General features: G+C 40.9%; 1 protein-coding gene across 3 annotated transcripts in view; it reads left to right on the plus strand.

Annotated features, from left to right (window-relative positions):
- The window catches only part of PCDH17 (protocadherin 17), a 217,782-nt gene that overhangs the window by 70,594 nt on the left and 130,408 nt on the right, over nt 1-16,780 (plus strand). For all 3 annotated transcript variants that reach the window (XM_085621982.1, XM_085621981.1, XM_085621983.1), the window contains exons 2-3: nt 11,538-11,596; nt 11,736-11,908. In XM_085621982.1, the coding sequence (XP_085478108.1) occupies nt 11,538-11,596; nt 11,736-11,908 (232 nt within the window). The remainder of the gene's footprint in view (nt 1-11,537; nt 11,597-11,735; nt 11,909-16,780) is intronic.

Genomic DNA, 16,780 nt, shown 5'->3' on the forward strand with positions numbered 1-16,780 from the left:
AAAACACGCCCCCCAATCCGAAAATGCCACTGCCTTTCTCCGAGGCATTTCTTCTTGACCTCGGAGAAAGGCAGTGGTGTGCCTTTTCCTCTGCCTTCTTTTACTTTGGAGAATGCTGACAGGCAGCCACTGTTATTGAAACCCTGCATGAACTATTTAATTGCACATTTAACTGTCGGTGAGTGAAATTCGATATACGGAATTGATACGGCACCACGATTAGCGCTGAAAGCACTTTTTTTTCTTTTACTGCTTTGAGTTACTGCGGGCCTCGGCGTGTGAAACTGGATATGCCTTTATCAGGAGAAGCGCGTTGCTGAGATGCGTGCATGTTTTCATGGGGCCTGTGCCAAGTGAAGCGTGTGAGTGGATGTTTTCCTTGAGCGTATTGCCTAGGGAGAAGAGAACACGAGCAGGTCATGTCAGCAGACGAGGGAGCGCAGGTCATCGAAAGTGTCAGTTTCAGTGTCGAGGACTTTTCACAATTTTGCAGATTTCGTAAACAATACAGGGTCCTGCCGCAGCTCTTTGGTGTGGCAGCCTGCTCCTTGAGAGCTACCGTTCAAAGTTTACTGACGGATCTCTAAACATGGCCGCTAACCTTTACACTACATAGCCCAAAAGGCTAAGGTGCTGGAGAGGACATTGAGCGTGCGCCTTCCCCTCGCCCCGCCTTCCCCCCGCACTCACCCCGCCTTCCCCCCCTGCTTCCAAGTTTGGAACGTTGAGCCGACAGCCCCGGCCCATCAGGTAGCCACCGCAGCTCTGCAACTCCTCCTCCGCTTTGGGCACCAGGCTCTCCGGGCTGTGCAACGAGCCGTGCATCCGGACGTCACTAGCCCACGCGCCCAGTTCCAGCCGCCGGCCGGAAAAAGTGCAGTTGCAACAAGCCTGCCGCCTGCACCCCTCTCGCTCCCCCACCAGTGGCTCCCGGGGCTTTCTGCGCCCTTCCCCCAGTGCGCGCGGGCCAAGGGAAGATGTCTCAGCAGAGAGGAGCAGGCGGAGGTAAGGTGACTGTAAACGCAAAATATGTGATTGAGCCCATATATGCTTCGGTTTATATGTGGGGCGCAGCTTGCTGTATTTTGGTATTTGGTTGTGCATGAAAACAATCTCCCTTGTCCAAGTCCTTTGTAACTTCTAAGTATTCAGTCGATGTGTGATTTGCTAAATAATTGCAAAGCTGCAGTTTTTAGGGGCTTGCAACAATTGAGATTTAAACCCAGGCCAATAAATGCAAGCTGCGTAATTGTATTAGTTTGCGAGACAAATAACGATATTAGCAAGGTACCTTAAATGCTTTGGGGGCCGAGATACATCTGGTAAAACAAATAGGCCAACTGCTGAAACGTTTGACGCAGTGCATACATATTTCAGAATGTTTAGAGCTTGTATGGGTTGGATAACATTCTCTGACTTGTGCCATTATAATTCTCTTTAAAATGTAGGCAACCTGCATGTATTTGCATCACTTAAGACAGTGCATGCTTCTTTGAACGTGCATACGTCTGCAATAGCCTACTAGGGAATTGACTTTTTGGACTTGTTGAAATAAATGCGTGTGTTTTTGCTCAGCACAAATGTAAACATTTTTGAAAATCTGACTATGCAAGTCAGTGCGCTCCCGAACATGTATGGTGCAGAACCGTGATGTTTCTCTGCAGGGCTGCACCCAGCGGAAGTAGTGCTGCTTGCTAAAATGAAGGGCTGTATTGTTCTTCACTACTTAATTGTTGTACTTGCACTGCCTGCTGGCGAAATCACTTTATATTGTACAAATAAGTCATCTATAGCTCAAAGACACTCGGTTACTCTCGAGCCAGGTTCTCCCCAAATACCAACTCATGCTTGCATTCAAAGGCATGCTGCTTAGTGACCCGAGCTGAGGGGTGCTACGGGATTTTAATCGCTTGCCAAACATTGTATTCACTGTCCAACATTTATGAGGTGGTGTCTTCTGGTGCCCTTGTCAGCAATCGTTTTGTTTGTGATTTTTAATGGCTTTGTTTAAAACTTTGTGGTTCGGCTGGCTTTAACCAGCGGCTGAAAGGAGTGTCAGCACTTCTATCCGTTGACTGCATTTTAACTAAAACGAACTTTATTCGGGTTCTGATTGTTCCGTAGTTCTCAGTGTGTGTGTGAATATGGGACGGCCAGGCAACTGGAGACCGGCTTCCAAACTTGCGTGGTAGTCATGTCTAATAAATGACGTTGATAATCGAGTGCAGTGCGTTCCGACAACTGATCATGTGATAAAAGCAGTTCGGGTTTTATGCATGATAAGCTTGTAGGCTGCCACAACCGATTTTCTGCATAGAATTGCTTTTTTTTTATTCTCGTATCCTACCACTAGGAGACCACTGACCGTACTTCTGCGGCAGAATGCAGTATTAGTGCCGGCCTTTAAATCTGCAGCAATGACCGGGGTAGGCCAAGATAAAGAGGCAGGAAGAGGAGTTGGCCTAACGGCTTAGGCGATCGACCTCGGACCTGGGGAACTGGGTTCGAGTCACGGCAGTGACGCTGAACAGCCTGTGATTCTGGGCAAATCACTTAATCTTCCCCGTGCCTAACAAAGAATGATTGTGTGTCCTAATGTAACGTAACAGGTGCTATGTAAGGCGCTCTGATACCTGATTGGATTCGGGTCAAGTTCGCGCTATATAAAAACTCAGCAAAAATACAAAAGGGTCCCTGGTATCTAAAAGAAAGTTTTTGGCTGACATGGAGGTGTGAGAACATAAGGGAAACACGAGGCAGACTGATTCACTATTGCACTGTCAGGGCACCAACTACCAAGTGCTTTACGCTCGACCTCGCATATGGAAGGTGGCAGACTGGCTTGGGTCAGAGCCATAACCAGACTGGGACGTGGGACATGAACCCCCTTTCAAAATTCTACTTTCCTCAACCCTGCAGAATAGGTGGAATCTGGGACGTTGCAAAATCCCTTAGTTACTGCTCAGGCGCAAGCTTTTCCACTTCCTTGGTAATAGGCTGCATTTGTTCAGCACTAGGCAGTAACCCACCTTAAAAAGAACAAGCATTTACAATGCAACGGTCTCAGGATTGTTAACGTTAGAGCTATTGGCATTGCTCATGACATTGATTTTGTTTATGTTTTTGTTTTTAAAACATGTAGAGAAACGTCAGTTATTTACAATGTCAATAGCTTAATCAGTGTGTGTGTAGGTGGCTCTGTGTGTGGGTGCAAATGAAATAGGTCTCGCATTTGAGAGTGATTAAGCTATTGACATTGTAAATAACAATGGCGTTTTTTTAAATGTCTTAAAAACATAAACAAAAATAATGTCATGAGCAATGCCAATAGCTCTAACTTTACCAATGCCGAGACCATTGCATTGTAAATGCTTGTTTGTTAATGCAGCGGATGCATGGGACACATTCTCTAGTCTATAGCATTACGTAAACACTGGCTTACGCATTTTAGAAAGGCCCTCACAATCTTTCTTAGCAAACAATAATTTATATTGACTGTAAGCCTTCAAGTTTATCATCAAGAAACCATGCCTGGTGCAGACTTTGCTGTATAAATAAACTTGACAGGTTGAGTGATCATCCCACTGAATTTAAAAACTTCAATATCCAAGACATTCTTTTCCATCAAACCTCAAGGTGGGATCTCTCCTTTATGTTCTTTATGGTGAAGAAAGACGCCCAATCACTCTCCTTCCTTCTAATGAACATCCTGAGTTGCTTATTTTTCCTTCTTTCTGCACATTGCCTCTCTTGAACCTATAGCTATTTGAGGAAAGTTACCCCATACCTATTTCTACTCAAGTTCAGCCACCATGGTGCACCACGATTATAAAGTGACAAATCATAAAAAGTTTGTTGTAGTTTTATTTCGCCCTTCATTTTGTTTTCGGTAAGAAGATTGTTCGTGTGCTGATTGCCTGTGTATACTTCCTTCAGGTACCATTCAGTCGCGGCAGTCCTTCTCTGATACTCACCTACTTTGCTCTAAACCCAGAACAATCTCTTAATATGAAAGAACCAGCCTTAAAGCAGCAAACTCTCCAGACCCAGACTCTCAGGCAGAAACCTGTGTGCTTCGTGTCTCCCTTTTATACGTCTCCAAGCTCTTTCTTGAGCCTGGGTGACCATGAGAAGGGAGGCAGCCTTACACAGGAGACTGAAATAGACGAAACAACACAAGCATGGTTCGTCAGTAAACTTGGCATTTTGGCAAGGACATTCATTCGCAAATCTTTTTTTTCAAAGAGGGCGCGCTGGAGATTTCAGGACAAAGCGTGTTTAATTCGTCCTTAGCCTTCGTTGGATTCCTTTCTAATCACGCCCCAGCCCCTCTCTCCTGCAGGACGAGGAGCAGCGCCCCCGCCCGTCCTCTCCAAGTGGCTCTTTGTCAGACAGCAGGAAGTGCATTGTTTAGTGCACGCCTGGTATTTGCACAGAGACCGCTACAAAAGATCACGTCCGCGCCCCCTTTGAGCCTTTCAAGAAGCAAGGGCCAGAAACACCACTCTTGTTTACAACCGAGAAGAATAGCAACAGGCTTTAGCTGTTGTTTTTCACTAGAAAAAAACGTTTACCCTAGATTGTAGCAGGAAAGTGTCAGAAAAATAAATCACCTATGCTTTTAATATATACAGACATTTTTGCTATGGTACAAGGAATATTTAAAATGTTTTTTAATGAATAAGCACCTTTAAATAAAGATTTTTTTTCATGTGCTCCCCCTGTAAAATGTTAAGTGATTCAAACTAACCTTGGCAAACAGAGACACGAGTGCACACTCACACACAGACCATATCAAGAAGTTAAATGTGACCATCAGCGACGTATATTCGGTCTAGAATAGAAGGAGATGCTGAAGCACTAGTGCAGTGGTGCCCAAACTTTTGACTCCTGAGGACCCCCATTGACTAACCACAGGAAGCCGGGGACCCCCAGCAATTTGTATGATTTAAATTTCGAACATTAAAAGAGTAATTCGAAAAAAAGAAACACACGTGCACACAAAACAAATACTCGAACTACTAAGGATTTTAGTATTTGATATTGAAAGAATTTGCAAAAAACAGAAAATTTTAATTGGACGGTCGGTGCTGCATCTCCGTGATTACATTTTAAATGGTTAGTTTTATTTCGCAGTACAAGGCACCTGCTCCTGATAGGGCCAGAGTGGAAACCCAAAGCAGCCCTGGCAAATGTTTTCAGACCAGTCCCCATACAGTGCACACCAACTGAGCCTGACCACAACAAAGGGGGCTTTGGGAGGCTCTTCCCCAAGAAAATGTAGGATACAATGGTGCATTCTACAACACATTTATCATTATATATTGAATTGTATTAGCTTTTAAAGAATAGTAAATGATGATATTTCTATGCACAAGGATACAACAATCTTTGTTGGGGTTCTTCAATGATTCCCTTATTATCACCCTTCAACAGTGCCTCTCATCTCTCCATAGCACATTTCACATGCATTTCATTTGTTTTATAGCATCTCTCATACCATTGTAGGATGTCAGAGCACTTTATATCACACACATATAGAGACAATGAATCATACTTGTAAATCAGTGTAGAGAAAATGTTACATAAGGCAAAGGGGACTACAAGGTGTAGGATTCACATGTCATTCATACTGGTAGGCATTTTTAAAGAGTGCTTGGTCTGGAAAAGCACAAATTCAGGATTCAGAACATAAGACAGTGGTTAGAGTGGTTAGCATTGACTAACAATAAAAATGTATTTCCACCCAAATAAACTCCTTTAACAGCATCAGGATAATGAAACTATCTATGACTGGGAAAAAACATAAGTTTCTAACTTGTACCATGCAGTGTGTAAGAAGCTCTTTGATGACCGTTAATAGGTCACTGTGCTAGATTATGATTGTCTCTTATGAGCTGCAGAGAAACAAAATATTATCTGTGACAAAAGCAGCAACCCACTGACCTATGCACATAAAATACTGTTTTTTTAAAATGCATGGTACGCGTTCTTTGCAGCAGGCATATTAACCCTCTGTGTTACATTAGATAAGTCAAAGCTGCCACTGGACAAAACTCTCATCTCTCCCCAGCAGGTACATTAATCACTGGTGTTATCTTGACACTTTTATTGTTGCTTGAAAACTGCTAATTCTACAAAGGACTTTGCAGTGCTTTTAAAACTGCTGCCTGTGGACCCCCTGAGAATGTGTCATGGACCCCTGGGGGTCCACGGACCCCAGTTTGGGAAACACAAAGCACTATATTCACAATCGTGTGCCTTCTTTGTTAAGAAATGTTGCTGGCACAAGCCTCTTAGGAATCTAAGTTCTGAGCACTCAGTTCTCCTTCAGATTCCAAAATCCCTCCCCTTAAATTGTGATGATAAAACTCTTCCTGTAGCAACAGAATAGACATTCAACACACTCCCCTTTGTACTATGAAATCAATGCTCCCTTAAATATTTTACAAAAGCTCTCTAAAGCTTTCCCTATCACCAACAATCTAGTCTGACAATAAACCTAAACACCAAGAAACCATGACTTGTGAACATTGAGCTGTATAAATTTACTTGATTGATTGATTGATCATACGATTGAATCTAAGAACTTCAGTGTTGCAGACATTCTTTTCCATCAATATTGAAGGAGGTGACGCTCCTTCATGCTCTTTATGGCAGAGGAAGGCCCCCAATCACTGTGCTTCCTCCTCTTCCACAGCCTAAGTTGCTTCTTTTTCCTTCTTTTTGTGCACTAGCACATTCGAAAGGGTTTGCACTGCAGAGTGCCCTACACTGAGCTTGTCATCCCCACCAGGCTAACACACGCCTGCAAGAATTGTAAACTCTGGATAGCCAAGAATGCATACTTCAATTTACACCTCACCATTTAACACCGGTCAGGCTGCCTAGTTTGAATATAAGCCAGAGAGCCCTACACACACACCCATTGATCAGTGGCGGCTGACACAGGTAAGAACTATGAGGCAGGGGCAGGGCGGCGTGGGGGGAAGTCAACAGATGATGGGATAGGCAGAATTACATTAAAAAATAAATAAAACCACTCACCTTGTGCTCACCACATCACCGACTTGGCCATGCGGCACTCGCAAGGTAAGCGGTTTTATTATTATTTTCATTTAATTTTACCTATACCGTCGTTTGTCGACACCCCACCCTGCCCCACCTCACCACTCTTACCTGTGCCTGCCGCCACTGCTATTGAGACTGATCACTGGATTATTCAGAGGATTGGTGCAATCCAGTTTGTCATGTAGCCTTAGTGATAACCCCAGAAATTCTTCTGAGAGTTCCTATAAATGCTGTGATTAAGTGGTGAGCGAGGCCACCATGGTTTGCTGCTAATAATGCAACCGGACTATGCATGCCAGCACAATTTCATGGAGCACTCTTTACATTGAAAATCACTGTTTTTTGCTCTGCCGCGAGTACAGGAAAAATTCCCAAGTGCCCGCCAGAGTGAAAGTTCTGCATAGTCACTCTAAGTGTTTCATATTATGCAATTAATCACTACGGCAGAGAGTCAATGAGGTAAGAATGAAACATATATTACACAAATAAACAAACACAACAAGGATAATGATGCATAGGAGACCAACATTTGAAAACAAATCAATTTTAATAATATACCCAAGCTTAATTGGGGAAGCAGTGGTTTAGAGTGCACAGATCTAAACTGGAATAGTTTCAATGTTATTCCTTACAATCAGTTCTAAATTAATGCCAAATCTTTGCCCTTAACCACTTTGTTAAACTTTTCATTGATGCAACAAAAGCTTGGGAAATGCTCTGTAGATCCAGTTACTTAGGGCCTAAAGTCAATCCAAGAGTATCTATCAGTCATCCTGTCATAGTAATGAAGTGAACATTGGGCCACCCTGACTTTTCAGAACAGCAGATCTGCAAAGAAGACACACAAAGCAGGTAGCAAGAAAAATTGCCAACAGCCTTATAGAGTGTTTTTTCACATCGTTCACATGATTGATAATCCATCGGTAAATCACCCAAAGTAACACGTGGTAATAGTAGTAGTAGTAGAAACAAGTTTATTTATACAATTGTCCATAAAACAATCTAAAAACACATTTAGCGATCAAACTCAATAAATGAGCCCCGTCTTGACTACTCCGCACCCCCCTACAATTCATCATTAAAACTCTGTTTGACAGACCGTAAAAACCGAGACATTCCAGCTGCCACATCTAGATAACACATTTCTGATAACAGCTCCACAGCTTTCCTTCTATGGACAAGGGTCTTAAAACACGTAATCTGATTTGTGAGATGAAAGACACAGTCCATAAGTATATGCAGTAAGGAAAATTTTACATTCAAGGGACAGGGGCAGAGGCCGTGGTTATCATGAGCCCTGGCCCAATATGTGCAGGATGAGTGAATTGGATTACATCCCTTTCTGACCCTTAATATTTCATTTCACCCTAGATGTGGTAACTGTAGCAGATAGGGAAAAACGGTGTCCTGGCCTAAAGTAGTGAGTGAAAAGCTAATGGATGGTGTCTTGCTCAGGTAGAATTGATCATTAGTTTCAGACACCAAGACTGCAGACTCTTTCAATACATACTTGCCCGGGAAAGAGGATCAAGATGTAATTGTACCTAGTAATTAGTACATTTATATCCTTACATTTTCTGAACCAAACAAGAATGGAATAAAAGTGTGCAAGACATCATTAAGTGGGAATTTCTGCCGCTAAACCTTAGGTACTGCCTTTGCAAGCTGATATTTGCTTTATTGGAGCTAAAACATGCCTTATTAAAATATAGTTCTATGAAATAGAACCAGCAAAACTTCCAAAAAGCTCCCATAATAAGTGCCTTGATGCTGACAGGGCCACATAGACACTTTTGAAGTCGGCATATGGAAAAGAGAAAATTATGAGACATTTCCTGATATCTTCCAATCTAATCTGTGCTTTGTGTTATAACACTAAATATCTTGTTTTATAAAAAATGATAATGGCTTAGACTGATACATCAAATCTGGACTTAATTAGGACTGGGTGTCAATCGTGTGATTTCATGTAGAGTAATCACGTGGAATTACCTGAGAATACAGCGAGATTACATTTGAATTACATGAGAAGAGTAATTCTGTATTTGGTGCTATTTTGTAGCTCAAAAATGCCCCCTTTGCATTCAAAATGGATGCGTGGATGCATTTTGCACTAAGAAATAGCTCTAAGTCCAATAGAACATGAATAGCGAGTGTGTGCAGCTGCTTGTGCTCGCTTGGTGTAAGATTGTTCCCCAATTTACTACTGTCATTTAGCACTAAGTGCAAAATACAGACATGAGGATGCATTCTGAACTAAGAAACAGTGCTAAATGCTGCACAAAATAAATAAAGGGTGTGAGCAAAAATGTGCTTTTTCTGTAGTATATTACTCTTAGTTACTCAAGCAAACGTAATCCCATATTATCAGTAATTCTAGTCAAAGAGTAACACAGAATTACTCAAATTACTACTGCGTAAATGAAATTCTGCCCAGGCCTAAACTTAATCCTTAGACACGTGTGCTCTTTAGAAAGCAACCCTCTGTTCTATTCTTGATGTTTGTAGGGAGCTATTCCATTTCCATCAGATTTCAGGAGTGTGAGTAGAGTGTTGGGTGGTTAATCTGTTAAGGCCCCTGGCCAGGGGTATCTTCTGAAGTTGCCCATATACATGATTCAAATTTCAAGCATGGCTGTAATAGTTAACCCTTTAATGACTTGAGACGTTGTTCCACCTACTTTGTTAAAATATTGCAAGATACAGTATCTTTCCTGCAGTTATTACTTAAGTGAAATGGTGATGTTCACATGGAGCCTTCTGAATGCCTAATATATATTTGTTCACTCCACAAATTAAATGGATTTAACTATTATCTTCTTATGAGTAGGTCATGCAAGAGAAGGAATGTGATGGGCTTGGCAGTAATGTTTTTGTTCTAAGCAGACGTTCAGTGATTGGTACAGCAACCCCTTTTGTACCGCTTGGTACAGCAACATGGCATTCCACACTACAGGGAATTTGCCTGACTTTATTTTAGACATAGCTCACATTTGTTGATCACCAGATGTCTTTGCTCTGTCTTTCCTTTTGTCAACCACAATAGTGAACAGTTTTTGTCTAGTTGGCAGACTGAGAAGAATGGCAAATGTTTCCACTGTGTGGTAGTCTAACTGTGGCTTTTAAGTTATGGTGAACAAATGAAGGCTAATCAATCTGTCTATGTGTTTATCAGTCTAGTTTAGTATTGTTGACTGAGCTGATATAATATGTTTCCAAGCATTCGCAAGGCATTGACTTCATGCTATTTATTGACAAAGCCTACCAGAGACCCAAATATTCTCCTCGTGAATGAATATACATTACATTTAATTGTCGTTACTATGGGTCTAGTCTCCAAGGACATCAAAGGGAACTAAACATATGACATATTTGAGTCAAAGGTCATTTTTTGCATCAGTCACTAAAAAACAAAACACGTGGAGCATTCATGTTTACTGTAAGCTTTCACCTTCATTTTCTTCGTGTTTATTGTGTTCCTGGCTCTTGTGTGTTGGATGCTTTTCAAAGGTACCTACTTGTTGCGATGAATACTGGCATCTCACACAGCTTTGCTCAGAACAGGGAACCCATTGTCTTTCTATCAGCTGCAGAGAGAGGCTTGTGTATGAATGTGTGGGTCGTCTTATGAAAGATTTTATCTTCCTTTCTTTGTGCCCTCCTTCCTTTGTTCTGAAGGCCTCTGAAACAAAGGTATCTCAGTTCTCGTGTGGCAGAACTCCAGTTCTGTTTGGATTCTCTGTGTAGTTGCAGTTGATACCACAGATTGTGAGCCCATCGTGCTAAAAATACTCCAGTGACAAGCAGCATTAGGAAGAAAATGGCTTCTGAGATTGTTTGTGTCATTTCTTGGCTGCCACTGTTATTCATTCTTTGTTTTCGTGGAGCCACATTGCTAGGGAATGATTATTAATAATGTTAATTATAAAGATGAAATCAGCCATATGTTCAGTGCTTCCTTTTGTTCTCGTGATATCCATGAGCAATGGTCTTGTGAGAATAAAATGTGTATTTCTCCAAATGTATAAGTAGCATGGTGCATTACTCATAATTATCCCGAAGCTGCATACGAGCAAGAATGCCAGCAGTTGATGCAACTAAGAGCAAATGCAAGTTTTATTAAAGAATTGACTCTTTAAAATCTGCATCAATTAGGTTATTCGGCTCTTTCTCGTCATACAAAGGTTTCGTCTCCATATATTTCACGAATGAAAACGTTTAAATGCAGCCATTTATCAAGTTATAGGAATGGGCTGCTTGCTATAGAATTCTTGTATTGTGGATTCAACAGGTAATTTGTAAACCCAAATGTTCTGAGAATACAGTTCAGTGCGGACATTTTTCACTTTAATTGAACTCAGAGTAGTTAAGATTAAGGAAATGCACAGCCTTGGTAGTCAGCGCGTTGCTGTGTGTGCCTGAGATGTGCCCAGTGTACAACAATAAGTATTTTCCTTTTTTTTCAGACAGACAATTTCCCAGCAGAGCCCAATTACATGGGCAGCAGGCAGCAGTTTGTTCAAAGGTAAGGCCTATTACAAAGCATCCTTCCCATCGCCATTTGCATATCTGTCAGCATTGCTTTGTCTGAATGTGTTCTTCACAACAGAGCCCATGTGCTGACGTTTCTTTTGTTTGCTCTTTGTCTTTAATGTCTATTTTAGTAGCTCAACATTCAAGGACCCAGAGAGAGCGAGTCTGAGGGACAGTGGGCATGGGGACAGTGATCAGGCGGACAGTGACCAAGACACAAACAAGGGCTCCTGTTGTGACATGTCGGTTAGGGAGGCACTCAAGATGAAAGTAACCGCAACCAAAAGCCAACCACTGGAGCAAGGTGAGTGAGCGCCCATTGCCCCCACAAAGAGCAGGCACACAGGCGGCCATTACAAGCCTAGGAGGCCGCCATGACAGTTATCATGGCTGCCAAATTCACTGATAGAGGTATGGAAAGGGACGGTAGTACGCTCAGAGCAAGTCATGTTCACTGCTATTCGGGGGTGGGGGATGCTTGGGGGGGAATCATTTAAATAACATTGTAGAAATGTTAACTGTTCACTGCGGTATACCCTAGTCATTCAGCCTTCTTCCTCAGTGATAAGAGCAAATTAGCATATTCGTTTTTTTTTCTATGTAGGTTGGCAAAAACAGGACTGTGTTACTAAAATATTAGAACATGGGCATTTCTTCAGATTATATTTCTTATCCAGAGCTGCATTGTTCAGTTTGTAATGCTAACTGCTGCATTAGCAGCAGTACCCCGACGTTAAGTGTCATATAATAGCACAATCAGATATCTAGGGTAATTGTTTCAGTCACACCCTGAAGAAAGAATCACAGATGAAGTGACTGTGATGCCCATAAAATTCAAGCCGTAATGCTACAGCGGGAGCGCTCTGTATGCCGAGGCTCCGATAAATATGTTTATTTTCTCAGAGTGTTTTCTCAAAATCTGTGTCCAATTCATTCGTTGAAGGCAGTTTTGTTTGGGCTAATTATTATGTCTTTCACAGCAAATGAAAGTAGACGTTTTCCAACAGTGCTGACGCAACCGAATTGCAGCGGCATTTGTGTGGACGCGCACGAGCGTTTCTGATCGGCGTCCAGAAAAACGCTTCATATCTTAATTTCCATTTAGCTTCTGAATTCCCGCCAGTAGACAGCATTGGAAAGGGGTTTCTAATGTTAGGCATAGACACGTTTCTCTAGGAGTTCAGTTTTGAAAAAGTAAATAAAGACACTTTACAAAACACGAAAATCCACAGCAATCACCTATTAATTGAATGCATAACTAACAAGGCCTCCAGCATTCTATGGCCTATAGATCACGCCACAGAAAAATGTAAGCTATCAAGATGGCAGAGACTCATGAGAATGGTTTTCCATCTCTGAGAAATATATTTAGAGTTCGCCGTTTTATTTATTTATTCCGCAATTATTTGAGTGTTGACTTCACGCAGGGCCTAGTTTTCAAAGTTATAAATGCCAGAAAGATTATTTTCCTTAACCTTTCATTACAGCGACTTTGTGTTTATAATTAGACATTGATCGATTTTCACTCACAGAACTTGGCCGCAACAAAGCACAAACGAATATAGACAGATAGCTAAAAAAAACCTTCTCTTCTCAGTTTTCGGCGAGAGAAGAAACTTATGCAGGACACAGGAAAGAGTTAGCTAAGAATGCCCACTCATGTGTGGGTATTAGTGTGACATTGCATTTTCTACCCCAGACTGTTTTGTGTACTACCACCTTCTTCAAATTCTGTATTAAAGGCGCTACAGATGCGTTTCAATGCTATAGATCACATTAAGTGTATGTGTACTCGCCAACATGGCATAAGCGTGTCAACAAATGTACATGATTACAAAAACCGTATTCTTGTTATTCCTTAAAGAAGCCTTGACTAACCAGTGCCAGTAAAAGAGAAAGCTGCAACTATAAATACATCTGCACAACATATTACAAATTGTGACATTGATTAATTGGGGTATGTCCAATACTTTGTAAATATGGATGTTCTTGTTGCTCCTTTCATTGAGCAGACAAAAGGGATGTGAAACCCTATTCATGCGAATGGCATGACCTACTTCATCATATGGTTGTACCTCTGCTTGAACACACGTCAAGGCGGGTCTTATTCTGGCTCATTGTTTCCCTGTGTGGATGAGCTGTTCTAAGAGTGGGTCCCACTGAAATGAAGTCGGGCTTCAGATTTGCCCACTAGAAAAATCAAAAAGGCCTGATTGTGCCTATACTCCTGCCCTCCATCATATGAATACTGTTACTAGCTTCAGACAGGACAAACTCCAAAATGTACCACAATAGTAGAGAACACACTGTGAGTTCATCCCCAATGAATTGTTCAGGTTTCAGAGCTCCTGACGAACCTTGGTGCTGATGAAAGCCCAGTGACCACAGAAGGCAAAGATCGTTGATAGAAATTTGACTATCATGAAACATTGATAGGTTCATAACACCTCTTTCAATTTTTGAGCTAATAAAAAAAATTGGGACCATCATCAAAAAATTATGCACACTTTCCTAGAGAATATTGCTTCTTATGACCCTCCACAACCTGTATTCAGGTGACAAAACCACACTGAAAAGGTCATCTAGGGAGGGAAGCAAAGAACAAGAATATGGCCTTTCTTCAGCTTTCATTGAAGATAAGGAGCGACACGATGATGATGCATCTCACCTTCTGTGAGTGATGGGTCATGGCCGTTTTTTGATCAAACGCGAGATTAGGGCCACCCAGATTTCCAAGTTATTGGAACTGCCTCAATTAATTGGTTTATAATTATGATGCCTAAATGTCTGGGGGTAACCTATCACACACAGAACTTTCTTCATACTCTCTGTCCCTCATTTGAGACTCATTGGGTAAAAAAAAAAAAGAAACCTCTTGGCACAAAATTATAGGAAATGTTGCTTGCAGAATAGGTCCCTTTTGTTTTTATTGTGTGAGTTGGTCAGCATATTAATGATGTACACCTTAATTATGTTGTGTTCGATGTTGCGGCAAATATGGCGTGGAAGGTTTGTGGCATCCACTGTTAAAAGCTGAGGAATAGTCTTCGACAACTGGGAATGTTAAAATGCAATCTTTTTTGATGAAAAAAATTATCATCTGTGAAAATTTCATTTTTATACCACTGTCCCATGTGGAGAGGGGCTGAATTTAGCATGACTACTGCAAACAATATTCTTTCTGAAATTATGAAAATAGTACTTCCCAGTGGTTTTTGTGGAATTTTAGGTTCTTATGGTGGCTATATAAATGTTAGATTTTTGATTCTTTAATTCTGCTTAGTGAGGTATCTTATAATACCTGGGTACATTAATGCTCATTAGAGCACGAACAGCATGTAGGTATTTGGTAGCACCCATACGTGAAAATATCACTATAAGTGCCTTTTAAAATATTGATGCACTAACTAGAGACATTGTCACAGCAAAAGTGTCAAATCCAACAATATTACTACTCTGCAAACCAAATCTTGCTCTGTTATTCACACCTGCCCTTTGCTCAGTCCGGCTGTTATCACTAGCTGCAATCCAGTTCTGTTTGTCTGAGTTGTTGCCAATTTTTCTGTCTTACTAAGTCAGTAGGTCATACCTTTTAATAGGGATACCTTTCTCTTCCTAATGACTCAATCCACAGGGCAGCCTCATCACAGATTAACCACAGCATTCCCGGGGTGGAGCATACCCCTTCCGCCTTTTTACAGTGAGCACATATAACATCAAATCTACAAAACAGATTAGAATTTGCCAAGACAAATCTGCCCATCTCATCATTTCCTCCTATTGTTTAGTTGGTGTAGCTATAAAATAGAAGATGGATTTTCTAAATAGTTGGACCTTTCTCCTTTTCCTGTTCTACCCACTCCACTTCCGGGACAACATATCCCCTCAAATCAGAGCATTCCTTAAGGGGGAAACCCATTTGATTTACCCATCTCTGCACATCTCAGTTCCACATCTTAGTCCAAGCAGATGATTCTCAATGCTAAAAAGAAATCACTGGACAAAAAAGAAAGTGTTTGTTCATATGTCGAGGTAAAATGCATAATTGCAAATTTACTGAAGAAAATTGTAAAACAAAAACTATTAAAATAGATAAGCACTGCTATTGCTCATACTGTGATTATCTTAGAAGGGCACTACTTCAACCAACATATAATGTATTCTGAAATGCGAAAGAGCACCTGACTCAGAAATATAATTTATTTACTTAGGACAACCCCTGAACTCCCTTTTTAAAATGTACCCCACACTAACCCATATACTTATCCATTCCTAAGCCTTAAAAGCCATTACTACCCCTTGCTCGTACCCATTCCAAAACTCGAAAGAAAACCCTTAAACTCATTACTACCCAATACCCTTACCCATTTCTAAACCATAAAACCCCTGTACAAGCCATAATACCCCTTACCCTTACCAACCCCTGAATCCTAAACCCTGCTTTAAAACTCTTACAACCCTGTACCTATGTTCATCCTTGAACCCTAAACCCCTTTTAAAACCCTTAATATTTTGAATCTTTACCCATCCATTAACCCTTAAATCCTTTCTTTTTAAGTACTAATTATGTCATTGAAAAAAAATACCAGTGTGGTAAAGCACTGCATGGTAAAGTATCAAAAAAAGGCCTGCATAGTTCTTACCTACAATGGAAAGGCTTGCACGGTAATGTCCTGCGAGGTAAATACAGCAAGCAAATGACTTTATACCATTAGATGCACATATTAACCCTAGATCAATGTGGGATGTCTACTTTTGAATGATGAAGCCATCACTAAACGTATTATATATAAAAAATATAAATCACATTTTTGCATATTGGTCTTGTTTTCAACTTAATGAAAAATCTTAAATATCATCAGGTTGCACAAACAAGATTACGTTGAAATAAACAATAAATATGCTTCTCATTGCTGCTTATTCCTTATTTTGGCAATACCAATATATGGGAATATTATATGGTGCACAATGTAATGGATGAAATGCAGCCAACTCAACTTCCCACCATTTCAAACTATTTTACCATTCTCATTGCTAAATGGTAACAATAAAACATATGGTACAGCATTAATATCTGTAGATATGTGTACATATGCATATTATTTTAAAGACAAATAGATCATTGTACAAAGTTATATAGCGGAAAAAACTAAGCTTCTCTTCTACCAGTTAGTAT

Source organism: Triturus cristatus, chromosome 8 (genome assembly GCF_964204655.1).
Source record: "Triturus cristatus chromosome 8, aTriCri1.1, whole genome shotgun sequence".
In the NCBI taxonomy this organism is placed as follows: domain Eukaryota; kingdom Metazoa; phylum Chordata; class Amphibia; order Caudata; family Salamandridae; genus Triturus; species Triturus cristatus.